Raw genomic sequence first — 27,354 nt, 5'->3', positions numbered from 1 at the left:
GATCCTGGCTACATAGAAGTTGCAGTTGTGGGAACGAGAGGTGGGAATAGTCCCGTTATCACATACCTGGTGCCAGCGTGAAACTTCCCGCCCACGGTAGGCCCATGTATTTGATGTCGAGCGTGAGCCGATGTGGCATGGCGGACAGCAGAGTGTAGCAATGGCCCTCACTCGGGTCCCACAAACTTGGCGCCAGCGAATTATAACGCAAAAAGAAAAGAGCGTCGAGCAGTACCTACCTATACATGCACTCTCCCTACCCATGAGTTGGCAATTACCTGGCGCCAGCGTAAAGCTTCCCGCCCACGGTAGGCCCATGTATCTCGCGTCAAGCGTGAGCCGATGCGGCATGGCGGGTGGCAGCGTATGACAATGTCCCCCAGCCGGGTCCCACATACGTGCTGCCAGCGAAGTATAGTGCTAAGGGAAAAGAACCTCGGGCAGTACCTATGAGCTCTCCCGAGATTCGGTTCGTACGCTGTGAGGCAGGTAGAACCATGGGTTGGCGGAAGGATACCTGGAACTAACGTGAAGGAGCCGGCCCAAGACAGGCCCATGTATCTCGCGTCAACGCGCCAAGCGTGAGCCGATGCGGTGCAGTGGACGGCAGCGTGTAGCAGTGCGTATGCGCACGTGAGCTCCAACGCATAGGGCAGGCGACGACCATTCCATGTTTGTTTTGCGTTATCACATACCTGGCGCCAGAGTAAAGCTTCCAGCCCACGGCAGGCCCATGTATTTCGCGTCGAGGGTGAGCCGATGCGGCATGGCGGGCGGCAGAGTGTAGCAATTGCCCTCACTCGGGTCCCACAAACTTGGCGCCAGCGAATTATAACGCAAAAAGAAAAGAGCGTCGAGCAGTACCTATGCACTCTCCCGACCCATGAGTTGGCAATTACCTGGCGCTAGCGTGAAGCTTCCCGCCCACGGTAGGCCCATGTATTTGATGTCGAGCGTAAGCCGATGCGGCATGGCGGGTGACAGGGTATGACAATGGCCCCCGCCAGTGTCCCAAATAACGGGCGCCAGCGAAATATAGCGCAAAAAGAAAAGAGCGTCGAGCAGTACCTACCTATACATGCACTCTCCCGACCCATGAGTTGGCAATTACCTGGCGCTAGCGTAAAGCTCCCGGCCCACGGTAGGCCCATGTATTTGATGTCGAGCGTGAGCCGATGCGGCATGGCAGGCGGCAGCGTGTAGCAGTGCGCGCGCTCGCCGGCTTCTAGTCGCACGCGCCAGTCGCGCGCGATTAGAAGCCGAAGCTACGCGCGTAGCCAGTTGTAGATGACTAGCGGCGGCACCGTCCTTTCTCCATTCCAGAAGGCCTAAGATGCGCGCCGTGATAACTTTGATCGACGTCAAAATGTACGGGCAAGATCGATAAAATGGCGTGATAACCGCTTATCGCGGCGCGCATCTTAGGCCTACAGGATTGTTTTACTTTATCACATACCTGTCGAACCTTAATTTCGAACTCCTCCTATGTTCTTCTGATTAATTTCGTTGCGGGTCCAATGACAGTTTAACTTCCCCCGGGACAAACTTGACCTTCATTGGTTGGGTTTTTGTGGCGGTCAAGCTGTAGATCCTGGCTACACAGGAGTTGCAGTGGTGGGAACGAGAGGTGGGAATAGTCCCGTTATCACATACCTGGCGCCAGAGTAAAGCTTCCCGCCCACGGCAGGCCCATGTATTTGATGTCGAGCGTGAGCCGGTGCGGCATGGCGGGCGGTAGCGTGTAGCAGTGGCCCCCGCCCGGGTCCCACGTACCTATAGCAGTACCTATGAAACAGGTTTGGGTTGGCGGAGGAATACCTGGTGCCAGCGTGAAGCTTCCCGCCCACGGCAGGCCCATGTATTTGATGTCGAGCGTGAGCCGATGCGGCATGGCGGGCGGTAGCGTGTAGCAGTGGCCCCCGCCCGGGTCCCACGTACCTATAGCAGTAACTATGCGTTCGTACGCCGTGAGGCAGGTAGAACCATGGGTTGGCAGAAGGATACCTGGAGCCAGGGTGAAGGAGCCAGGATGAAGGAGCCAGCCCACGGCAGGCCCATGGCGGGTGGTAGCGTGTAGCAGTGCGCACGCGCACTGAGCTCTAGCGCGTACGGCAACCGGTTGTAGATGGCTAGCAGCGGGACCATTCTTTATCCATTCCTTGTTGGTTTTGCATTATCACATACCTGGCGCCAAAGTAAAGCTTCCCGCCCACCGCAGGTCCATGTATCTCGCGTCAAGCGTGAGCCGATGTGGCATGGCGGGTGGCAGCGTATGACAATGTCCCCCAACCGGGTCCCACATAAGTGGCGCCAGCGAAGTATAGCGCAAAGGGAAAAGAACCTCGGGCAGTACCTATGAGCTCTCCCGAGATTCGGTTCGTACGCTGTGAGGAAGGTAGAATCATGAGTTGGCGGAAGGATACCTGGAACCAACGTGAAGGAGCCGGCCCAAGACAGGCCCATGTATCTCGCGTCAACGCGCCAAGCGTGAGCCGATGCGGTGCAGTGGACGGCAGCGTGTAGCAGTGCGTATGCGCACGTGAGCTCCAACGCATAGGGCAGGCGACGACCATTCCATGTTTATTTTGCGTTACCACATACCTGGCGCCAGAGTAAAGCTCCCGGCCCACGGCAGGCCCATGTATTTGATGTCGAGCGTGAGCCGATGCGGCATGGCGGGCGGCAGCGTGTAGCAGTGCGCGCGCTCGCCGGCTTCTAGTCGCACGCGCCAGTCGCGCGCGATTAGAAGCCGAAGCCGCGCGCGTAGCCAGTTGTAGATGGCTAGCGGCGGCACCATTCTTTCTCCGTTCCAAGTTTGTTCATTACCACATACCTGGCGCCAGAGTAAAGCTTCCCGCCCACGGTAGGCCCATGTATTTGATGTCGAGCGTGAACCGATGTGGCATGGCGGGTGGCAGCGTATGACAATGTCCCCCAGCCGGGTCCCACATACGTGGCGCCAGCGAGGTATAGCGCAAAGGGAAAAGAACCTCGGGCAGTACCTATGAGCTCTCCTGAGATTCGGTTCGTACGCTGTGAGGAAGGTAGAACCATGGGTGGACGGAGGGATACCTGGTGCTAGAGTAAAGCTTCCCGCCCACGGCAGGCCCATGTATTTGATGTCGAGGGTGAGCCGATGTGGCATGGCGGGCATTAGAAGCCGAAGCCGCGCGCGTAGCCAGTTGTAGATGACTAGCGGCGGCACCGTCCTTTCTCCATTCCAGAAGGCCTAAGATGCGCGCCGTGATAACTTTTATCGACGTCAAAATGTATGGGCAAAATCGATAAAATGGCGTGATAACCGCTTATCGCGGCGCGCATCTTAGGCCTACAGGATTGTTTTACGTTACCACATACCTGGTGCCAGCGTGAAGCTCCCGGCCCACGGTAGGCCCATGTATTTGATGTCGAGCGTGAGCCGATGCGGCATGGCGGGCAGCAGAGTGTAACAAGCTATGGCCCTCACTAGGGTCCCACAAACTTGGCGCCAGCGAAGTATAGCGCTAAGGGAAAAGAGACTCGAGTAGTACCTATGCACTCTCCCGACCCATGAGTTGGCAATTACCTGGCGCCAGCGTAAAGCTTCCTGCCCACGGTAGGCCCATGCATTTGATGTCGAGCGTGAGCCGATGTGTCATGGCGGGTGGCAGCGTGTAGCAGTGCGCGCGCTCGCCGGTTTCTAATCGCACGCGAGCTCGAGAGCGTAGGGTAGTCGGTTGTAGATGGCCAAGCGTGCGACATTCTTTCTCCATTCCATGTTTATTTTGCGTTACCACATACCTGGCGCCAGAGTAAAGCTTCCCGCCCACGGCAGGCCCATGTATTTGATGTCGAGCGTGAGCCGATGTGGCATGGCGGGTGGTAGTGTGTAGCAGTGCGCGCGCTCGCCGGCTTCTAGTCGCACGCGCCAGTCGCGCGCGATTAGAAGCCGAAGCCGCGCGCGTAGCCAGTTGTAGATGACTAGCGACGGCACCATTCTTTCTCCGTTCCAAGTTTGTTCATTACCACATACCTGGCGCTAGCGTAAAACTCCCTGCCCACGGTAGACCCATGTATTTGATGTCGAGCGTGAGCCTATGTGGCATGGCGGGTGGCAGCGTATAACAGTGCGCGCGCTCGCCGGCTTCTAGTCGCACGCGCCAGTCGCGCGCGATTAGAAGCCGAAGCCGCGCGCGTAGCCAGTTGTAGATGACTAGCGGCGGCACCGTCCTTTCTCCATTCCAGAAGGCCTAAGATGCGCGCCGTGATAACTTTGATCGACGTCAAAATGTACGGGCAAGATCGATAAAATGGCGTGATAACCACTTATCGCGGCGCGCATCTTAGGCCTACAGGATTGTTTTACGTTACCACATACCTGGTGCCAGAGTAAAGCTTCCCGCCCACGGTAGGCCCATGTATTTGATGTCGAGCGTGAGCCGATGCGGCATGGCGGGCGGCAGCGTGTAGCAGTGCGCGCGCTCGCCGGCTTCTAGTCGCACGCGCCAATCACGCGCGGCGCACGCAAGCTCCAAAGCGTATGGTAGTCGGTTGTAGATGGCCAGCGGCGGCACCACCCGAATTAGATAGTTGGGGATGGAGCGCGTCACTTTGTGCGACTGGCAGCCTGTGGGCAGATAAGTTGTTGGACTGAAGCAGGGATTCCGAAACGCCCTAGGGCGTTGGTTTAACCTTAAGGCCTCAGCCTCGAATTTAGCGGGCAGCGGCGGTAGCGGCGCGGGAGCGGCAGGATCTTATGCGTAAAATCAAATAGACCGGTTCTCGAAAACAGCGGCGCGGGAGCGGGCAACGAGCGGGCAGCGCACTCCTTCTTTTGCCCACAATAAATCGAGCGTTAGGAATAAATTTGAATCGAAATAAAATTGTCGCCGTTGTTCAGACATTTCGTTTGCGAATAAAAACAAATATCTCGACAACACAACCCCGAACACAACACTTCGCCGCTAAAGCGCCGCGCGAGCTGCCCGCTTGTTTCGAGAACGGGTCTGCGTTGCCCGCCCCGCTCCCGCGCCGCCGCCGCTCCCGCGCCGCTGCCCGCTAAATTCGAAGCTGAGGCCTAAACAACGCCCCAGAGCGCCTTAACTTAGGGCGTCATAGTAAAAAAAAGTTTGGGAAGCCTTGGATTTATACCCGTTTTCACTGTAGTATGTGTACGCGCCACCCTCACACTAACATACACTTTACCTATAAATCTGATGTTGCTATGTAAATGGAGACACAAATATAGTACTCGCATCGCACAGTATTATCTCTTTCATTGACAACTCCCGGTCCCCACATTACATGGCAACCCTGCCAGGATAATAAATATATGCCATAAATCCCTAATTTTTAAGTGACCCCTATGAAAACAAAATGCCTGATAGGGGTCACTTAAAAATAAGGGATTGATGGTGAAAAAAGGGGATTTGGCCTTTGTCCAACTACGAACGATGAATGAGAAACTTTTACCCTGCGCGCTTCAGCGGGACAGTCCATCCCAAAAAAAAAATAAAAAAAGAGAAACTTTTATTGCTACTGCTGGTTTCTCTTGTCACAAGAAACTATAGAGTCCTCGTCCGTAATTTTAGTAATAGTTAGAAAAAAATTAAGCTAGTAATCAAGCTAATGACAAAGATTAGACATTTTCCACTAGATAGACAAAATTACCCAAAGATACCGTTCAATTTCCGAAAGAATAAAATCTTATTTTAACTAGATTTAAACATGAAAAGTCAGCCTTAGTAATAGATCAATAAGCCTACCTTCAACGGTGATGATCCTCATGGCGAATATCTTGTGTTCGGGCCCGTCCTTGGTGGGACAGATGACGTCACGTGGCGTGCCCAGGTCGTTAGCCAGCTCCTTCCACCAGAGGCCGTGAGCATGGGTCTGGTACGTTCTGTAAATATTATCAAAATTAATTCATGTGACGTAACAGAGCTGGCAAAGTATACGTGTCTGAAGCCTCGCAGTAGTTTATGTGACAAAAATACACTCCATTTGCGTCTTTTCGTCGTCCTATAGCAGTAACAAACTTACTCGCTTGCCTGAAGCAGCATATTAGGACCACAAGCGAAATAAATAGACTCACTCGAAGCCTCACAGGCCTCAAATAAGTTCCGTAACGACACAGGTTTTGCGTTGCCCGCATACGTACTTTCTGCGAATTTCACTAGATCACCAGTTTTGCCGGCGGGAGGTTTGCCTACACTAAGTTTTCGGGTCCGTGGTCACCACTGGAAAACTGTTTTGCTCCAACGACCATCGGTATAGATCGTTTCATCCACGAAGTAACGCCCCACCATTCTTCCGCTTATGTTTGAGTGTTATCGGTACACGTTAAATTATCCATGAGTGCACACGCACACTACAATAATGACGCTCGGATTGCTCGGATCAAACTCCCCGCACCCCGCGCGACCGAGACCAAACATTTGTGGTGCGCGCGTCTTCGTGGATGAAACGATCTATACCAGGGGTGGCCAACTTGATTAGACATAAGATCTACTGTTTACTAACAAAACCCTGGGCGATCTACCACTTAGGTACATACCTACTTCTTGAAATCTTAAATGAAACAGCATAGTTTAGTACACAATCGTGTAGTATTTTTTGCTATGCTGTTTATATTAGCTAAAATAATTTTTTTGCGACAGTTTTTTGTCATAAGTATTTCAAAATTATTTAAAAAGTGTAGTTTTTTTTAATTATTTAAATTACTATGTACAGTTAATTAATTATTATTCCTAAATATTACGATTTTCCATTAAAGAAGGATAACAGTGCTGTTGGAGCAAAAAACCTTAATTGTGACGATGATCGACCGAGCGTGTATAGAAATACGCGTGTGCTCACAGGCGCGTGGCGGCCCTGACTGATTTGCAACTTGAAGTTGTCGCGCGCTGTAGGTAATTATCTCGGCCGGCATAGGCGAGTGACGGAGGCCTGACAGTACTCACTGTGCGCTGGAGGGCAGCAGGAACAGCCTGCAGTGGTAGGCGATGTACAGCGGCACGTTGTACTGCTCCTGCGGCGCCAGCACGCACAGCCGCCGCTTGTCGTCGAAGGGGTTGGTGAGGGCACCAGGCGCGCGCGCACAGTACTCACTGTGCGCTGGAGGGCAGCAGGAACAGCCTGCAGTGGTAGGCGATGTACAGCGGCACGTTGTACTGCTCCTGCGGCGCCAGCACGCACAGCCGCCGCTTGTCGTCGAAGGGGTTGGTGAGGGCACCAGGCGCGCGCGCACAGTACTCACTGTGCGCTGGAGGGCAGCAGGAACAGCCTGCAGTGGTAGGCGATGTACAGCGGCACGTTGTACTGCTCCTGCGGCGCCAGCACGCACAGCCGCCGCTTGTCGTCGAAGGGGTTGGTGAGGGCACCAGGCGCGCGCGCACAGTACTCACTGTGCGCTGGAGGGCAGCAGGAACAGCCTGCAGTGGTAGGCGATGTACAGCGGCACGTTGTACTGCTCCTGCGGCGCCAGCACGCACAGCCGCCGCTTGTCGTCGAAGGGGTTGGTGAGGGCACCAGGCGCGCGCGCACAGTACTCACTGTGCGCTGGAGGGCAGCAGGAACAGCCTGCAGTGGTAGGCGATGTACAGCGGCACGTTGTACTGCTCCTGCGGCGCCAGCACGCACAGCCGCCGCTTGTCGTCGAAGGGGTTGGTGAGAGCACCAGGCGCGCGCGCACAGTACTCACTGTGCGCTGGAGGGCAGCAGGAACAGCCTGCAGTGGTAGGCGATGTACAGCGGCACGTTGTACTGCTCCTGCGGCGCCAGCACGCACAGCCGCCGCTTGTCGTCGAAGGGGTTGGTGAGGGCACCAGGCGCGCGCGCACAGTACTCACTGTGCGCTGGAGGGCAGCAGGAACAGCCTGCAGTGGTAGGCGATGTACAGCGGCACGTTGTACTGCTCCTGCGGCGCCAGCACGCACAGCCGCCGCTTGTCGTCGAAGGGGTTGGTGAGGGCACCAGGCGCGCGCGCACAGTACTCACTGTGCGCTGGAGGGCAGCAGGAACAGCCTGCAGTGGTAGGCGATGTACAGCGGCACGTTGTACTGCTCCTGCGGCGCCAGCACGCACAGCCGCCGCTTGTCGTCGAAGGGGTTGGTGAGGGCACCAGGCGCGCGCGCACAGTACTCACTGTGCGCTGGAGGGCAGCAGGAACAGCCTGCAGTGGTAGGCGATGTACAGCGGCACGTTGTACTGCTCCTGCGGCGCCAGCACGCACAGCCGCCGCTTGTCGTCGAAGGGGTTGGTGAGGGCACCAGGCGCGCGCGCACAGTACTCACTGTGCGCTGGAGGGCAGCAGGAACAGCCTGCAGTGGTAGGCGATGTACAGCGGCACGTTGTACTGCTCCTGCGGCGCCAGCACGCACAGCCGCCGCTTGTCGTCGAAGGGGTTGGTGAGGGCACCAGGCGCGCGCGCACAGTACTCACTGTGCGCTGGAGGGCAGCAGGAACAGCCTGCAGTGGTAGGCGATGTACAGCGGCACGTTGTACTGCTCCTGCGGCGCCAGCACGCACAGCCGCCGCTTGTCGTCGAAGGGGTTGGTGAGGGCACCAGGTGCGCCCGCGCCCGATCCCGCCGCTGCGAGCTCAGACTTCTTGTAGAAGAGTTCGAGAGGGTAGGAGGTCTCGTTGCGGATCTATAACAGAATAACGTTACGGAACTTCAAATGACAAGCGTTAAGACGCGGTAGTAAGGCAAGATCAGTCATAGAGAATGGAAGTTTCCACACTACAAGATGCATGGATTAACTGGACAATCCAATAAGAATTGAAAACGCGCGCATCAAGATACCGGCAAAAAAACGCAAGAATCACGCGTAGCAAATGAACGCGAGGTCATGCAAACGGTCCTATGTAATAAAATAAAATCTGTTTACGCACGTCGATGCGCAACCATTTCAATTTATTCCTTTAGTACAATTTGAAAGCGAACGGACTCACGTTGCGGATATACGAGGGCAATAAACTTGAAAAATTAAAGAAAACAAATTGTTTACTTAGCACAAGACGTATCATATTGCGGCATTGTGATGGAGCTGTGGTAATTGTGACTATTTGAGCATGCTCAAGCTCGACTCATGCGTCTCCACTAGAACGGCTCGGCCAAATGAGCCGCTTATTCGCCTGTGTATACTCAAGTGGATACAAGCTTTACCTGCAGCGGCGAGCGGACCACGATCTTCTTGGTGTTGTACTTGGACGCGCGCTCCACCACGATGTAGTAGCGCGTATCGTGGCGGCTCGGATGCAGCACGTGTAGTTTAGTTGCGTTACGTGATGGGCACAGGATCTGAGGGACAGAACAAATGGCAAATATCTATCACTATTTACAGTGGACGCGTTGCGTGAAAGGCACATTATCTGAGGGACAAACACACGTCGAATATCTCTTAGATGCATCTTTAAATATCCATTAAATAGTTGTATTTCATCTTGAGCTGGATGGGAATTCGACATAACCGTAAGCTAATTAGATGATTGGAGTAAAACTTAGTTGAGATTGAGCGTAGTGTAATTTTGTTGATTTTTGTCCCCTGTCGTATCCAGAGCTCAAATCAAACAACAAAATCACGGTCCAATGTGGATCCAGTTATGTTCAACAACCATTACCCCGTAAAATCCACAAGGTAGACCTAGTAACGGATGTTAGAAGTCACTGGATGCAGGCCGCTTCCAACTGGACAATCCGTGAAGTCGGCGTTGCGTTTAGCAGTGGGCTCTCATAGCTGAAATGATGATGATGATGATGCCATAATGCCTACCGTGAGCGGGTCCATGTCGTGCAGCCTGACAGACAGCGTGAGGTCGGTGAGCTTGGCCCGCAGCTGTGCCGGCGGGGCGGGCGGCGCCCAGCTGGCGCCCGCTAACACGCTGGAGACAGTAGATATACTCTTGAAGCCTACCGTGAGCGGGTCCATGTCGTGTAGCCTGACAGACAGCGTGAGGTCGGTGAGCTTGGGCGGAGACATGCCGCCCGCGGGGAAGCCGCCCCGAACACGCTGGAGACAGTAGATATACTCTCGAAGCCTACCGTGAGCGGGTCCATGTCGTGCAGCCTGACGGACAGCGTGAGGTCGGTGAGCTTGGCCCGCAGCTGTGCCGGCGGAGACATGCCGCCCGCGGGGAAGCCGCCTCGAACACGCTGGAGACAGTAGATATACTCTCGAGGCCTACCGTGAGCGGGTCCATGTCGTGTAGCCTGACAGACAGCGTGAGGTCGGTGAGCTTGGCCCGCAGCTGTGCCGGCGGAGACATGCCGCCCGCGGGGAAGCCGCCTCGAACACGCTGGAGACAGTAGATATACTCTCGAGGCCTACCGTGAGCGGGTCCATGTCGTGTAGCCTGACAGACAGCGTGAGGTCGGTGAGCTTGGCGCCCAGCTGGCGCCCGCCCCCGGCCGAGACATGCCGCCCGCGGGGAAGCCGCCTCTAACACGCTGGAGACAGTAGATATACTCTCGAAGCCTACCGTGAGCGGGTCCATGTCGTGTAGCCTGACGGACAGCGTGAGGTCGGTGAGCTTGGCCCGCAGCTGTGCCGGCGGGGCGGGCGGCGCCCAGCTGGCGCCCGCCCCAGGTGGAGACATGCCACCCGCGGGGAAACCGCCTTCGAACACGCTGGAGACAGTAGATATACTCTCGAAGCCTACCGTGAGCGGGTCCATGTCGTGCAGCCTGACAGACAGCGTGAGGTCGGTGAGCTTGGCCCGCAGTTGTGCGGGCGGGGCGGGCGGCGCCCAGCTTGCGCCCGCCCCAGGTGGCGACATGCCGCCTGCGGGGAAACCGCCCTCGAACACGCTGGAGACAATAGATACTATAGTCATTTTCACCTAAGATGATTCGTATGACGTTTCGAGTTTGAAAGTTATAGAGATGTCACATAACTAAACCATAGCGATTTATCTATCGATTTTTTTCTAAGAGTTAGTAAAACCTACTTTTAGAGAAATATTTTGTACAAGTGTTATTTAACAAAAAACATGTTTTTTTTATTACAAATATTATTGTAACAATTTTTTATTGATAATATTCAAATTCCATGGACTTCGTGTTCAAAAAAAACGATTCCTAAAAAGTACTGGTTCTGTTTCTTTAAATTAAAAACTATTAATTTATTTTCAATGCGTTTATTAAAGTCAACAATCGAAAAATATAGTTGATTTTTGTGATGTTTTTAATAACTAAGTATTCACTGCAATCGATTAATGAACCACGGAAATAATCGATTTTGTTATACAACAAATACCCCAGCACTAAATCTATTCCGTTTCACACATTGCGTACATTAAATAAAAAATATTTTTACGTCGTATTTAATTAAAATATAATCAATGAACTCAGATTTTACTATATTATTTCAAGACAAGTAGTTAATTTTTTTAAATTATATTGCTAATAAAATACAAATATTTTTTCAAAAATATTCTGCATATGTAGTATGCGTAATATGGATAACCTTGAAGTGTCATACGGATCATCTTACGTGAAAAATACTATAGTTAAGGCGATTAGTGTCCTCAATCCGCGCGAAATGGTCATTTTGTAAAGCCTACTCCTCTTTTACTGCTGGACAGAAATAGTTGAAAAAAATATATGTTATACAACAGTTCAAGGACTACATTTGACACGTTTGAATTTTTCCTACGTCTCTTTGTTGTGGATTAAAAAAATAAATACGGGACATCGATTTTTTACTTCAATTCCCTACTCCTCCCAAACGGCTATGTTAATTTTAAAGATTTTTGCACGAATAGGCTAAGAATTCTTTAATCTTTAAATGACACGTTGCGTTTTTCAATCGAACATTACTTTCATTCATAAATTTTACTTTTGATAAATTCCGAACGTTTTGCTGTTGAGGGGGCCTTCGCGGGGTGCGGGCGGCAGTCGGCCGCTGGCCTTCAGACGGGGAGGTTGTGTTACTCGCTGCAAACTGACATTAGCGATCAAAATGAATTTTTTCTTTGGCTGAGTTGCACCACCTGACGTGACCTAACTTTGACCGTAGCTTTGGCGATAACCGGTGTTTTTTTGTATGGAGTTTGACAGATATTTGACTTTTGTCAAATTTAAAATAAGATGGTGCAACCCAGCCTTTGTTTGACAATATATTTTATGTCAGAGTTGTTCATAGAGTACGTTCAGTCAGACGATACGATTGAATTAAGGCATGCTTGGACGCTATTATCTACCTAAATAGAATCTATTAGTGTAAAAAAATCGACTCCAAAACAAACTGCATTAACCTTTAACTATGGACGTGAAAAAATAATCACACTCCCATGGACGTCGGGTCTCACAGACCCCTATCTAAAATTCTTCTTATTTTCATATCTGAATTAATTTGAATTTATTAAAGAGTTGATATATATCTAATAACTATTAATAAAGGATTTAGTGGTAAATATAATCAAATTTTAACCATCATTTAATTATTTTTTGCAAATTTAAAAAACTTAGACATTTTTCAGTGTTAATTGACTTGCCATCACATATAGGCTTCTTGATTACAGTCGATTATTAATAAATGAAAGTAATATTTTTTTCCTTGCTAATTAATAACCATGTAACATAAAAACATGAACAAAACTTCTGAAGGACATAAATTAAAAAATTTGACAAGGGTTAAAGTTAGTAAAATTATACACAGTGGCCCAGAACACTGAAAACAAATTATCTCTACAGGCATGTGTTATCTTTCTTTGAGAGTTTTGATTGACAAAATGTACACCATTCAGAATCGGAATCTGCAGCAATGGTGAATTCTAAGAATCTAAACTCAAAAGAAGAATCGTCTACAAATAATACCTTACTTCTGAAATGTTCTTTAGATAGTTGGGCTAATAATATAGCTGATGTACTCAGATACTTTCTGCCATTAAATATTCATAAACTAGAGCAATTTACTTAAGATTATAATAATATAATATAAAAAAATTATAGTTGACAAGTCACATCCATACAAGTATGTTTGTATGGAAATTATAGTCATCGGGTCTCCCAGGCCCGGACAAAGTTTTGGATGGTTATTACTCACGTAATAAGTGCCGGAAGATGCGATTTTATGCCTCCTCGGTCCAAACACAGTTAAAACTGAAGCTCTGAGATGGTCGAGAGCAACACGTGGCGGGAAGGTGTTTAAACCGAGAAATCGGAAAGGGGGGTGGGCCTCTGAGACCCGACGTCCATAGTTAAAGGTTAAATAAGTAAAAGTAGAAAATATATTCCGTTATTTATTTACTAGGTCAAATTTATACCATGATTGATATTTTCGGAGTCGGTGGCAGCACTGGCAGCCTACGGTTTGGTAATTTGTTTTGGAGTTGGTTTTAATTTTTAGTGAAAATTAATTTATTTCATGCTTTTGTTGTTGTTGACCCTGTTGTTGCTACTGAAAGACGACATTGAGACCATATTTTTTATGTTAAGTGCTGTTATCTATACATATGAAAAAAAGGGTCTTGACAGACAGACGGACGAATAACAGAGTATAAGGCCTCAGCCTCGAACTTAGCGGGCAGCGGGGCGGCGGCGGCGGCGGCGCGGGAGCGGCAGGATCTTATGCGTAAAATCAAATAGACCGGTTCTCGAAAACAGCGGCGCGGCAGCGGCGCCGGAGCGGGCAACGAGCGGGCAGCGGCGAGGGAGCGGGCAACGAGCGGGCAGAGCGCACTCCTTCTTTTGCCCACAATAAATCGAGCGTTAGGAATAAATTTGAATCGAAATAAAATTGTCGCCGTTGTTCAGACATTTCATTTGCGAATAAAAACAAATATCTCGACAACACAACCCCGAACACAACACTTCGCCGCTAAAGCGCCGCGCGAGCTGCCCGCTTGTTTCGAGAACGGGTCTGCGTTGCCCGCCCCGCTCCAGCGCCGCCGCCGCTCCCGCCCCGCTGCCCGCTAAGTTCGAGGCTGAGGCCTAAGGGTTAAATAATTAGTTGTTTCCTTTTGAGGTTCGGAACCCAAAAAATATATGCGCGTTGACTTAGGAACCTGATCTGTTTTTTCGTTGGTTACTATGAACCTTATTTTTATAGTTATTTTATGATTATGATTTTTGAATGCATCGAAACTTTTAAATGGAGAATAAAATTGGCCTATTGACAGTCTCCGTATGGGAAATATTTTGTCAAAATGACAATTTTATTCTTGAGATAAAAGCTCAGATAAAAGATGATAAGTATGCAATAATACGTAATTCAAAGTCTTTATTTCGCGCATATACCGACATAAATAACGACATCTGATTGAGTTTATGAAAATGCCTCGAAAAAATGGTTCGATGAAATATGCGGCCATGAGAGCTTTGAAAATGAATGCAGTGATGTAAGTATCTATCTGACATTCCTTCAGTAATTTGGAACGTGTCTTTTTCTATTATATACCTAGATTCTGTCCTTACGCAATTTATCTGACTAAAAGCTTGTTACGAGATTTAGGTAAGTTCTTGTAGATGTACCTATTATTTACCTATCCGTGTTTTTTTTAGATTTACTTTAAAATTAAGTTACGTTATGAATGTATTTTTGTTTACACAAGTAAATCTCGCGACGAGCTTTTAGTCATATAAATTGAGTAATGATAGAATCTTTATTTTTTATTCTATTCTTTTTAGAGCATACAAAACCTTGTTTTTTAAAGAATGTTTTTCTTTTAATTTTAATTTAAGCATTTTAGTATTTATGATGCGGAATTTACTACGGCGTAGTAGCATCGTTTTTCTCTAATGTAGCTCGTAATAATTCGAAAAATTCTTATGGCCACATTCCAGCTCCATCATCAGACCCTGTTTACATATAGAATTGAAATAGGTACTCGTGATTTGTAAAGTAGTTTACCGTAACTATGTAAACCTTAATGTAAATAAATAAATACAAATCAAACGAGCCTCAACTCGATGGAGTCGTTTTATTCCGGAGTTCCTATGGGGTCACTGACTTTCCAGCTCTATCATCAGATCAGCTCCATGTCATCATAATATTGCATTGTCATCCGAATTGCATGTGTATCCGAAATTTTAACTCAATCGGTTGTCGTCAGGAAATGGGTCTAACTAATTCAGCTTGCAAAATTCCACCCGAACAAACATAGTTTACACACAACATACATTGTAAGCTAAATAAAATAAAATAAAAAATATTATCCCATACAAAATGTTCATGGATTTGTAATTTTTGTTAAATATAAATACCTTACTATACGGTGCGCTAGTTTAGAACATTTCGGGCGATCACTTGCGCCTGGGTTGAATGACATCGACATCAAGGTTCATCAATTCAAGTTTAAAATAATAGGCAGTAATGTATGAAGAAAGAGCTTCTATTCTGTACCTACCTATGCCCGTGTATTTTTGATCGGTGTCAAATCGGAGTTTTCGTGCGGGGTGCGCGGGTGTTGTGCGAAGCCTGAAGGTCAAACGCTCAAGGTCATTGAGGACTCTAATCGCCTTAAGGCGGTTATCACACTGCTCCGCGGTGCGCGGGGCGACAGATTTAATCATTGTATGCAAGTACCTCAGTTTGTATAGAAAACACGCGCGGCACTTCACACTGACAACGCGTCCGCGCGCGTGATTTTTTATATGAAAATCACGCGCTCCGCGGCGGAGCGCGGCGCAGTGTGATAACCGCCTAAGACCTGGACAAAATGGGCTCCCAGTCCCTATACTTAATATTATAAATGCGAAAGTAACTCTGCCTGTCTATCTTGCTTTCACGCCTAAACCACTGAACCGATTTTGATGAAATTTGGCATAGAGTTTGAGTCCCAGGAATGGACATAGGATAGTTTTTATCATAGTTTTTTAAACAGGGACGCAAGATATACCACTGGCTTATTTTTGCCCATACATTGTGACAGTTGACAAAGTCAAACACTAGTGAAAACGTATGTAAAATGACATTGGATGAGATATGATTTTTGCCTCACTTTAGACGAAGCACTTGTATGTAGACCATGCATCTAAGATTAGGTGTTATGAGGTTTCACGAAGAAGAAGCGATAATGAATGTTAAAAAAATAACAAGACTTACCAATCCCAGTCTTCGCTCACATCAGCCATTTCAGGTTTGGTTTCTTTTACTATTTCTTCGTCCAGTAGATCTGCTCCTGATGTGTCACAGCCTACAACCATTAACAAAATGTTCATAGTACCCACATTTTAGTATCATTCAATGGAATTTGGTTGTTCTATTTACTTATTGATTACCTGGAGTACTAGGGCGGCTGGCATCGGCGTCATAGTCGGCTATAGCCAATACCCTGTCATTCCCTGCTAAATCAGTTTCTGCTCGCGTCCTTAAATGCACCGTTGATCCAGGTCCTGAAATTAAGATTTTTCATAAAATATTCATAAACTGTGGATGGATTTATGTACGTGATCGTAGATATCATCAGAAGATGCGATATAAAGTCATGCAGTGGGCTATCTCTAACTCAATGTGCGACAAACAAGGTAGTGACAACGTTAATCTATTGATATATTTTTCTTGAGCTGTCAAAAGGCAACTCTTGCATTGATTTTGTCAAGGGCGACTACCATTAGGCCATATTAAATCATCAGGCCGCGAATCGTTTGAAAGTGTCAAATACCCCATTGACATGTCATTATTATTGACTCACCGATGTCATGTTGTCAACATAAATCATTGTTGACTTACCTATATCATTGACCAATACGAGCCCAGTCTCACTAGTAACAAATTGTCGACACGCCAGCGGGTGTGATGGTGATGTTAAGGCTTTCTTTACCTTAACATATCATTGTTGACTCACCTATATCATTGACCAACACCAGCCCAGTCTCACTAGTAACAATAGCCGACACGACAGACGTCCGATCGCTGATGGCAACTGACAGAGCTAGTAATGCGGTGGGTGTGTTGTTAAGACTTACCTATATCATTGACCAACACCAGCCCAGTCTCATTAGTAACAATAGCCGACACGACAGACGTCCGATCGCTGATGGCAACTGACAGAGCTAGTAATGCGGTGGGTGTGTTGTTAAGACTTACCTATATCATTGACCAACACCAGCCCAGTCTCATTAGTAACAATAGCCGACACGACAGACGTCCGATCGCTGATGGCAACTGACAGAGCTAGTAATGCGGTGGGTGTGTTGTTAAGACTTACCTATATCATTGACCAACACCAGCCGAGTCTCATTAGTAACAATAGCCGACACGACAGACGTCCGATCGCTGATGGCAACTGACAGAGCTAGTAATGCGGTGGGTGTGTTGTTAAGACTTACCTATATCATTGACCAACACCAGCCCAGTCTCATTAGTAACAATAGCCGACACGACAGACGTCCGATCGCTGATGGCAACTGACAGAGCTAGTAATGCGGTGGGTGTGTTGTTAAGACTTACCTATATCATTGACCAACACCAGCCCAGTCTCATTAGTAACAATAGCCGACACGACAGACGTCCGATCGCTGATGGCAACTGACAGAGCTAGTAATGCGGTGGGTGTGTTGTTAAGACTTACCTATATCATTGACCAACACCAGCCCAGTCTCATTAGTAACAATAGCCGACACGACAGACGTCCGATCGCTGATGGCAACTGACAGAGCTAGTAATGCGGTGGGTGTGTTGTTAAGACTTACCTATATCATTGACCAACACCAGCCCAGTCTCATTAGTAACAATAGCCGACACGACAGACGTCCGATCGCTGATGGCAACTGACAGAGCTAGTAATTCGGTGGGTATGTTGTTAAGACTTACCTATATCATTGATCAACACGAGCCCAGTCTCACTAGTAACAATAGCCGACACGACAGACGTCCTGTCGGTGATGGCAGCCGACAAAGCCAACAATGCGCGTGCACCAGCTGGTGTGATGGTGATGTTGAGGCTTTCCTTAGCTTCGAGTATGACGTATGTGCACATGCGCTCTGCGAAGCTTTCCGTTTCGAGGCCGGAGTCTACGCTGTCTTCGCGGACTGGCTCCTGCAAAAGACAGCAGATTTTGACGATTGCTAGTATTTGGTGATTTGAACCAGTGACTATCCTACTTTGTTTTGCCAGTGGGAATCGCCCACTGGATGCAAATATTAGAGTTTCTTATGTGCCCAATCTTAGTCAAAATTTAATAAAGACAATTATTTCACATTACTTATGAGTATAACATAAAGAAAGGGTGATTTTTAAAAAGAGTTTAAAAAATTGAGAAATAATTGACATGTTAATGGATATGTTACGGTCAAAGTGATAAATGTGAAAATTATGAATAATCGCCGGTTATTATGAATAATTACCGCATGATTTGGTAAATGTGATTAATATGAGGTAATTTATGTGTGTATAAAACTAAATAGGCGGCTTAGGGGTGGCCCAAGGGCCACCCCCGCCGCACCTTAACCTATTTTTCACTTTAAATCAAAACATTATGTTATAGGCATCATGGCAAAAGTAATATTATGCAAGAAACATTCCAAACTCATTATGCCAAATTATATTAATATATGATATCAAAACGTTTAAAAGTTTGGCTGTACACGAACACGTACACAAGGTGTTGTTCTCTTTTATGAAATTTGTTAGTACTAAGGTTGAATTATTAAATTATCACTGTTAAATGTTATTAATTTATCACTTTTACCGCGACTGTCGGGAATTATTCATAATAACCGGTTATTATTAATAATTTTCAATTTATCACATTAACCGTAACAGATACAAAGTCCTGTTCTAGATTTGATGTCTAATAATAGCCACGATAGCCAAACGGTGAAGGAGTCGGACTGGCCGACTCGTGATCCGGGTAACGCGGGTTCGGTCCCCGCCGCCGCTCGACTATTGTGGTGAGCTCACTCGTGACACAAGCATATTTAGCTTAGTACGAGGGGCTAATGGGAGTATTAGTAATTTGTGCGATAACAAATTACTAATAAATTAAAAAAATATATTAATAAATTAATATTGTTCTTGCCTGCAACGTGACAGTCTTGTGCTCCGTATCCTTCTTCGGCTTGTTGTCGGAGTCGGTGAAAGAGACGGCCTTATCGTTGTCTTCGTTGTCGCTGCCCTCGGGCTCGCTCTGCTCCGGCGCCGAAGAATCTTCCTCGTTACTTAGATCGTCGGCACTTGAATCACTGTTGGCATAAAAAAACAACTCAATTTACGCTCACGTAATAAGAGCCAGAGATTTTGCACTTTTCCCATCTGCTCTCTATAAATTATACGCAAGTACAAGCTTCACCTTCTATGAACGATTGTAGCCCAGTGACCAGTCTACTTTAGGGACGTAATCGGCATGGTAATTAATTAAATTGGTATTGTTTTTATTATGTCTACCTACATGTAATACTACAGATCGAGCGTACAACTGAGTCAAGCCTGTGGTATGGGAAAAGCACGGGAAGGGTGGTTTTGTGACGTTAAACGTTAGTGAGATTTCAAATGTGCTTCAGACTTGAATACTCTGTCATTTCATTATGTCACCCCTCCTGAGCCGCTCTTATAGGCCTATAACCTACTTCAAGCACTGACTCAGTTATCCACTAAACCTGTAACACAATTATAGCATTATCTTGGTACTTACTCCGTAAATAGGTGGCTAATAGCCGTCGCCAGTTTATCCATCAGTCCATTCTCGTTCTCCGAATCCGATTCGTCCAGATCCAACGCTCCTAATAACGACATGTTTCCTGCATTGAAGTCCACGTTATAAGGCTTGCTTTCCCTCCCATTAGGGTTCTTTATGAATACCATCTCGTTGTCTGTATCACCCTCGTCTGCTGAGGTCTCGGATTCGAAGCCGGTTTTCTTTTTAGGTTTTTTAGCACGATCTGATGAAGAGAGGTCTTCGGGCTCGGTTTGGACGGTCGTGTCGAGGCGAGCCGACATTGGGTAGGATTTGGCCTGGACAAAAATGAGATAGATAGACACTTTATTATACACCACAAAAGACAAAGAAAAAGAAAGAATCAAGGGAGACGAGATATTTTATAACTTTGAAGGTGACAGTTTTATGGTAGGATGAAGCAGTGATGAAGGTTTCAGCCTTGATTACACCAGCGCAGGGAAAATATCCTCCGGACGATGCGCAGTCTTAGAGCGCTTTCACATTAGGGCGTTAGTAACGCGACTGCAGCGCGGCAGCGGCGTTTTTATAATGTAAAAGCATGCATCCGCTGTCACATAGTATGAAATTTTCGGCAGCGCGTCTAACGCGCGTTTGTCGCGCTGCTAAATCGCCTAAATGTTAAAGCGCTCTTAGTGTATGTCGCAGCGACATTAACCAGTGTCAATGTCACGCGCTCGTTGTACAGTGCACTTGCAGGCCTCGTAGGCAAGTTATAGGATCGTGGCATCGAAGACGCGCCCTACCATTCTTCCGTTAATGTTTGAGTGAATCGGTACACGCTAAATTATCCATGCACACGCACACCACAATAATGACGCTCGGATTGCTCGGATCAAACTCCCCGCACCCCGCACTTCCCTCGACCAAAAATCGACCTCGACACACAAAGAGATATAGAAAGATGCCAACTAATGCGCCTGAGTTCGAAACTCAGTGTCGCATTAGAAATTCACACACACAACAAAATATGTGCTCATTATCCACTGCGATGTCAGTACTCAACGTTCGAATAATCTTTAATACTACGCAAGCCGACTATCTGGTGAAGGTCGCGGGAGGTGCCTGGATGCGAGCGGCGCCGGACCGGTCTTTGTGGAAATCCTTGCGAGAGGCCTTTGTCCAGCAGTGGACGTCTTTCGGCTGAAACGAACGAACGAACTACGCAAGCAATGTAAACTGTTTACATTATACCGTCGCTACTGTTATCATTGCTGTCACGAGCAATGTGTTCTGTTTTTGGGCATATTGCTGCGACACCGGCCCCGCCCCCTTGTCACATCTCCCTTTAGTTTCTGTGATCTGTGTATATGTCAGTCAGTCCGTCAGATTATAATCTGACGTAGATAAATTACAATCTAACCTAACCTAACCCACTGTTAGTTTACAATCTAACGCGTTTTATTTATTTAAACTTTAATGCCAAAATAAATTTGTACATAAGGCGAACTTAATGCACTAAAGCAGCGGTTCCCGAATGGTGGTCCGCGGAACCCTGGGGTTCCGTGGAAAGGCCGCAAGGGTTCCGTAAAAAATATTATCCCACGTTTCGTGACCGACGTTGTTCGCTCGCACCGACTTGTTTACGCCTGCGGGAGCCCGGCAGCGGCTCCCACGCGTCCGCGCGCTCGTTGTACAGTGCGCCTGCGGGAGCCTGGCAGGCTACACACCTGCAGCAGGGTGGCGGCGAGCTCCCACGGCCGGCACGCGTTCTCGGCGCGCGCGCCGGGCTCCAGCAGCGGCTCCCACGCGTCCGCGCGCTCGTTGTACAGTGCGCCTGCGGGAGCCTGGCAGGCCACACACCTGCAGCAGGGTGGCGGCGAGCTCCCACGGCCGGCACGCGTTCTCGGCGCGCGCGCCGGGCTCCAGCAGCGGCTCCCACGCGTCCGCGCGCTCGTTGTACAGTGCGCCTGCGGGAGCCTGGCAGGCTACACACCTGCAGCAGGGTGGCGGCGAGCTCCCACGGCCGGCACGCGTTCTCGGCGCGCGCGCCGGGCTCCAGCAGCGGCTCCCACGCGTCCGCGCGCTCGTTGTACAGTGCGCCTGCGGGAGCCTGGCAGGCTACACACCTGCAGCAGGGTGGCGGCGAGCTCCCACGGCCGGCACGCGTTCTCGGCGCGCGCGCCGGGCTCCAGCAGCGGCTCCCACGCGTCCGCGCGCTCGTTGTACAGTGCGCCTGCGGGAGCCTGGCAGGCTACACACCTGCAGCAGGGTGGCGGCGAGCTCCCACGGCCGGCACGCGTTCTCGGCGCGCGCGCCGGGCTCCAGCAGCGGCTCCCACGCGTCCGCGCGCTCGTTGTACAGTGCGCCTGCGGGAGCCTGGCAGGCTACACACCTGCAGCAGGGTGGCGGCGAGCTCCCACGGCCGGCACGCGTTCTCGGCGCGCGCGCCGGGCTCCAGCAGCGGCTCCCACGCGTCCGCGCGCTCGTTGTACAGTGCGCCTGCGGGAGCCTGGCAGGCTACACACCTGCAGCAGGGTGGCGGCGAGCTCCCACGGCCGGCACGCGTTCTCGGCGCGCGCGCCGGGCTCCAGCAGCGGCTCCCACGCGTCCGCGCGCTCGTTGTACAGTGCGCCTGCGGGAGCCTGGCAGGCTACACACCTGCAGCAGGGTGGCGGCGAGCTCCCACGGCCGGCACGCGTTCTCGGCGCGCGCGCCGGGCTCCAGCAGCGGCTCCCACGCGTCCGCGCGCTCGTTGTACAGTGCGCCTGCGGGAGCCTGGCAGGCTACACACCTGCAGCAGGGTGGCGGCGAGCTCCCACGGCCGGCACGCGTTCTCGGCGCGCGCGCCGGGCTCCAGCAGCGGCTCCCACGCGTCCGCGCGCTCGTTGTACAGTGCGCCTGCGGGAGCCTGGCAGGCCACACACCTGCAGCAGGGTGGCGGCGAGCTCCCACGGCCGGCACGCGTTCTCGGCGCGCGCGCCGGGCTCCAGCAGCGGCTCCCACGCGTCCGCGCGCTCGTTGTACAGTGCGCCTGCGGGAGCCTGGCAGGCTACACACCTGCAGCAGGGTGGCGGCGAGCTCCCACGGCCGGCACGCGTTCTCGGCGCGCGCGCCGGGCTCCAGCAGCGGCTCCCACGCGTCCGCGCGCTCGTTGTACAGTGCGCCTGCGGGAGCCTGGCAGGCTACACACCTGCAGCAGGGTGGCGGCGAGCTCCCACGGCCGGCACGCGTTCTCGGCGCGCGCGCCGGGCTCCAGCAGCGGCTCCCACGCGTCCGCGCGCTCGTTGTACAGTGCGCCTGCGGGAGCCTGGCAGGCTACACACCTGCAGCAGGGTGGCGGCGAGCTCCCACGGCCGGCACGCGTTCTCGGCGCGCGCGCCGGGCTCCAGCAGCGGCTCCCACGCGTCCGCGCGCTCGTTGTACAGTGCGCCTGCGGGAGCCTGGCAGGCTACACACCTGCAGCAGGGTGGCGGCGAGCTCCCACGGCCGGCACGCGTTCTCGGCGCGCGCGCCGGGCTCCAGCAGCGGCTCCCACGCGTCCGCGCGCTCGTTGTACAGTGCGCCTGCGGGAGCCTGGCAGGCTACACACCTGCAGCAGGGTGGCGGCGAGCTCCCACGGCCGGCACGCGTTCTCGGCGCGCGCGCCGGGCTCCAGCAGCGGCTCCCACGCGTCCGCGCGCTCGTTGTACAGTGCGCCTGCGGGAGCCTGGCAGGCTACACACCTGCAGCAGGGTGGCGGCGAGCTCCCACGGCCGGCACGCGTTCTCGGCGCGCGCGCCGGGCTCCAGCAGCGGCTCCCACGCGTCCGCGCGCTCGTTGTACAGTGCGCCTGCGGGAGCCTGGCAGGCTACACACCTGCAGCAGGGTGGCGGCGAGCTCCCACGGCCGGCACGCGTTCTCGGCGCGCGCGCCGGGCTCCAGCAGCGGCTCCCACGCGTCCGCGCGCTCGTTGTACAGTGCGCCTGCGGGAGCCTGGCAGGCTACACACCTGCAGCAGGGTGGCGGCGAGCTCCCACGGCCGGCACGCGTTCTCGGCGCGCGCGCCGGGCTCCAGCAGCGGCTCCCACGCGTCCGCGCGCTCGTTGTACAGTGCGCCTGCGGGAGCCTGGCAGGCTACACACCTGCAGCAGGGTGGCGGCGAGCTCCCACGGCCGGCACGCGTTCTCGGCGCGCGCGCCGGGCTCCAGCAGCGGCTCCCACGCGTCCGCGCGCTCGTTGTACACGTGCGCCTGCGCCGCCACGCTGCCGCAGCCGTGTAATTGACGCGACCAGTCGTGCAGCGTCAGCTCAGCCGACATCTGGACATGATACGGGAAAACATTTTATTACTGGTTGTAAGGGATGGAAATAAGACCACTATTTTCGATAGGTAAAAACGGTGCGACCGAGGAGCTATATGCGTGCTTACGTTTGCGGTGGCGCGGGGACGACTGAACTTAGGTGCGTTTTTACTGCGTTTTGCTAATTTACATATGGCGGTAACTCCTTGGTCGGCCGTAGATTTATTTCGTAAACGATAGACAAGAGAATAATAAAAAACAGTACAATTCATGAGCACAGTACGAATATGTGGTGCGTCGCCTACACTGGTGGTTGTAACAACTCTGTATTTTGCCAGACCATAGACGCGGGCGCGACGCAAACTCGGATAGAAGAACGACAATGGAAACGCGGGAAACAACGAGTAGTAAGCCGCACTGCAGCTGTGCAGTCTGACTCTACGCTCGTTTTAACTGCGGCACACACACATACAGCACATAATCATAGCTGACACAGCTGACATGGAGCTCATATCGAACTTTTTATGACTACAAATTTTAATTCAGTCAGTTTCACCAACGTGTCCATAAGTTGCACTCACCTACACTTTATTCAACATCATCTATCAACCAAACTTCTACGTCACAGGGTCCTTTAACGTCACTGACCTCAAGCATGAGCACAGGCACTCGCACAGTTTGCTCCAGCTCAAATAGCACCCTCACACTGGGCACTCGCACACTACACGTCTCCGTGGGCGTCACCGTGGGATACTTGGGCTGCACGTAGCTATCCTCAGGGTTCAGCATGACGTAGGGAGTCAGCTTTTTGGGTGACCATAAGTCTTCGTCAGGCTTTTCCATCTTAGGGTGGTAGGACGCGAAGTTGAAAGGCTCCTTCTCATCTGGGATCGAGAGTTCGGTCGTGATCTCCTCGATGATGTCTGTGAAGAAAGAGAATCATTGAATAGTATAGCAAATAAGCTTTAAATACTGTGAACATTGACCAAGTTTAAAAAAAAAACATCTTGCGCCCCAGTCTTGCGCGAATGAATTGCCTTAAATGTTACATGATCGCTTTTCACTGCCATCCACGCGGCAAAAGCATCTCAATAACATTACACATACATAGTAAATGCAAATTAGATATGACAACATCACGCTTAGAAACAGAAAATTTGTGTAACAAACTGCTTGTGTAGTGATGAGAGTTTTCAATACTTGTCCTGAAATGCATTCTGTGGTTATACGTACCCATAACTGTATGCACCGTAGTGGCAGCAATATGAACTTCTATCTCGGACACGGAGAGCTTGACCTTGACGCCCTCCTCGACGTTCTTGAAGCACTTCGAGAATTCCACGTCGCATGGCTTCAACACAGGTTGCGGAGGCAGGTTCTTTAGCTTGGACTGCAGTTTGGACATCACCTGGTGGACGAAGAAAAATTTGTGTTTTCAAATTGATTATTTAAATTGATGATTTCGACAATTTAAACTTTAGAGTTCAAAAAGTTGACATATATGGTGTTTTGTCTTCTGGGTCACCTGTGAAAATGGGAGTTCCGCAGGGGTCCATTCTGGGTCCATTCTTGTTTCTTATATACATTAATGATCTACCATATTTTGTTAAGGACTCTTGCGAAATCGTGTTATTTGCTGATGACACATCTTTGATTTTTAATATCGATAGAAGTAAAAATAACTTTGACGATGTAAATAATGCACTAACAAGAGTTTTAAGTTGGTTCACTACAAATAATTTACAACTCAATGCAAAGAAAACAAAATGTATAAAATTCTCTTTGCCTAACGTAAAAACAGTTAGTACACAAATAGAACTTAATAATAATGCAATCGATCTGGTAGACTCTACTGTATTTCTGGGAATTACCCTGGATTCAAAACTCCAGTGGGGCCCCCATATAGAAACTCTGGCGGGAAAGCTCAGCTCAGCGGCTTTTGCAATAAAAAGGATACGGTCATTAACCGATGTTTCAACAGCTCGCTTAGTCTACTTTAGCTACTTTCATAGCCTAATGTCATATGGAATCATGCTATGGGGCAAAGCTGCAGATTTTGAAACAATATTTATTTTGCAAAAACGTGCGATAAGATACTTGTATAAAATGAAAGCAAGAGCATCCCTTAGAGAATTGTTTAAAGAAATTGGCATTCTCACGGCCGCTTCACAATACATCTTAAACTGTATTCTATTTATTCAAAAAAATATTACTGAATTCAAAAAGAAAAGTGATATTCACCAAATTAACACTAGAAATAAAAATAAATTGGCTATACCCGCTTTTAGACTTAATAAAGTGTTTGCCACTTTTATGGGACAAGGTATCCATTTTTATAACAAAGTCCCTGATAAATATAAAGAGCTACCGTATAATAAATTTAAAGATATAGTAAAAGATCACATGCTTAAAAAAGCCTATTATACAACTCGAGATTTTCTTAATGATAAGTCATCCTGGGAGTAGGATTATGGTCCTCTCATGCTCGCACTAAAAAGAATTAAAATGAAAAGTAATGTATAAACTAATAATAATTTCTCAAATGTTATAGTGTCATGCTTCTCAATCTGGACTGTTACTTAGCTTTATTATTAGTTTTTTTTTTTTTTTAAAGAGATAACTTGGAATTGTCATTCTCACTAAAATGTCTCTGGGGTGGTGGCGTAGTGAGGCGGGTCGTTACATTCCCTCTAATATGGTCGAGTGAAGCGATGGCTGGTTCACTCGTCATGTCTGTGAACAGGCGCTGCTTTCGGGGACTGGTCAATCCAAGTTATTCAAATTTATGTATGCGAGTCATTTCTACTAGTATCTTAATATGTAAGTCTAGATATTAGCACGTCACTACCTTGTTTAATATACCACGCAATCTTGTATACCCATTCTTATAAGATACACCATACAAGAATGCATGGTAAATTCAGTGAACTGCTCCTGAATCGAATGTACCTACTACTACTATTTCTATTTATTTATATTAACCGGCAGACAGTGGTGACTGAGTTTGTTGCGGCGCTTCTTCTCAGCACTTGCCAAATGTTAGTCTCGAAGCGCTGGTAGGGTAAAAAGATTATGAGACATGTAGAGGCTCCTTAAGAGCAAAATGACGATTTGTAAGAACTATTTATTAGTCCAAACAAATAAAGAAATTTTGACTTTTGACTTTTTTTTGATTTGGTTATATTCTAACGGCTGAACTTTATGCTGTTGCCAGGTTGCTGCAACCAACTATATTTTATTTATTTATTAGGTACACCAGCAAAGTCACATACATAATACAGTTCATACATTTTAACATGGTTTAACACATGATGCGTATATGCAGGGCCGCCGCAAGCGGGCGTGCAATGCGTGCACCGCACGCGGGCGGCACGCCCAGGGGGGCGGCAAATCGGGCGCTCAGAGCTTGCGAGAAGAGAAGCTCAGGGCGCTCAGAATAGCTGGGATCACGCAGCTGTTCCCGTCTGACGGAGGAGATGGTGTGTGCAATGCAGGCGGGGGCACCCCCACACTGTCAGCCGCTGACCATCA

General features: G+C 49.6%; 1 protein-coding gene across 1 annotated transcript in view; it reads right to left on the bottom strand.

Moving 5' to 3' along the window:
- LOC135075960 (intermembrane lipid transfer protein VPS13A-like) overlaps window positions 1–27,354 on the bottom strand; it is a 101,254-nt gene that overhangs the window by 26,761 nt on the left and 47,139 nt on the right. Inside the window, exons 29-42 of the mRNA XM_063970407.1 lie at window positions 25,057–25,231; window positions 24,472–24,746; window positions 23,665–23,841; window positions 19,559–19,878; window positions 19,490–19,492; window positions 18,947–19,109; window positions 17,739–17,964; window positions 16,205–16,318; window positions 16,029–16,119; window positions 10,642–10,789; window positions 9,149–9,283; window positions 8,422–8,630; window positions 5,745–5,881; window positions 4,358–4,606 (exon numbers count right to left, since the gene is read on the bottom strand). Of these exons, the coding sequence (XP_063826477.1) occupies window positions 4,358–4,606; window positions 5,745–5,881; window positions 8,422–8,630; window positions 9,149–9,283; window positions 10,642–10,789; window positions 16,029–16,119; window positions 16,205–16,318; window positions 17,739–17,964; window positions 18,947–19,109; window positions 19,490–19,492; window positions 19,559–19,878; window positions 23,665–23,841; window positions 24,472–24,746; window positions 25,057–25,231 (2,422 nt within the window). The remainder of the gene's footprint in view (window positions 1–4,357; window positions 4,607–5,744; window positions 5,882–8,421; window positions 8,631–9,148; window positions 9,284–10,641; window positions 10,790–16,028; window positions 16,120–16,204; window positions 16,319–17,738; window positions 17,965–18,946; window positions 19,110–19,489; window positions 19,493–19,558; window positions 19,879–23,664; window positions 23,842–24,471; window positions 24,747–25,056; window positions 25,232–27,354) is intronic.

This window comes from Ostrinia nubilalis, chromosome 11 (genome assembly GCF_963855985.1).
Source record: "Ostrinia nubilalis chromosome 11, ilOstNubi1.1, whole genome shotgun sequence".
Taxonomy (NCBI): domain Eukaryota; kingdom Metazoa; phylum Arthropoda; class Insecta; order Lepidoptera; family Crambidae; genus Ostrinia; species Ostrinia nubilalis.
Note: the sequence above shows the minus strand (reverse complement) of the source record. Positions and strands in the feature narration are given on the sequence as shown.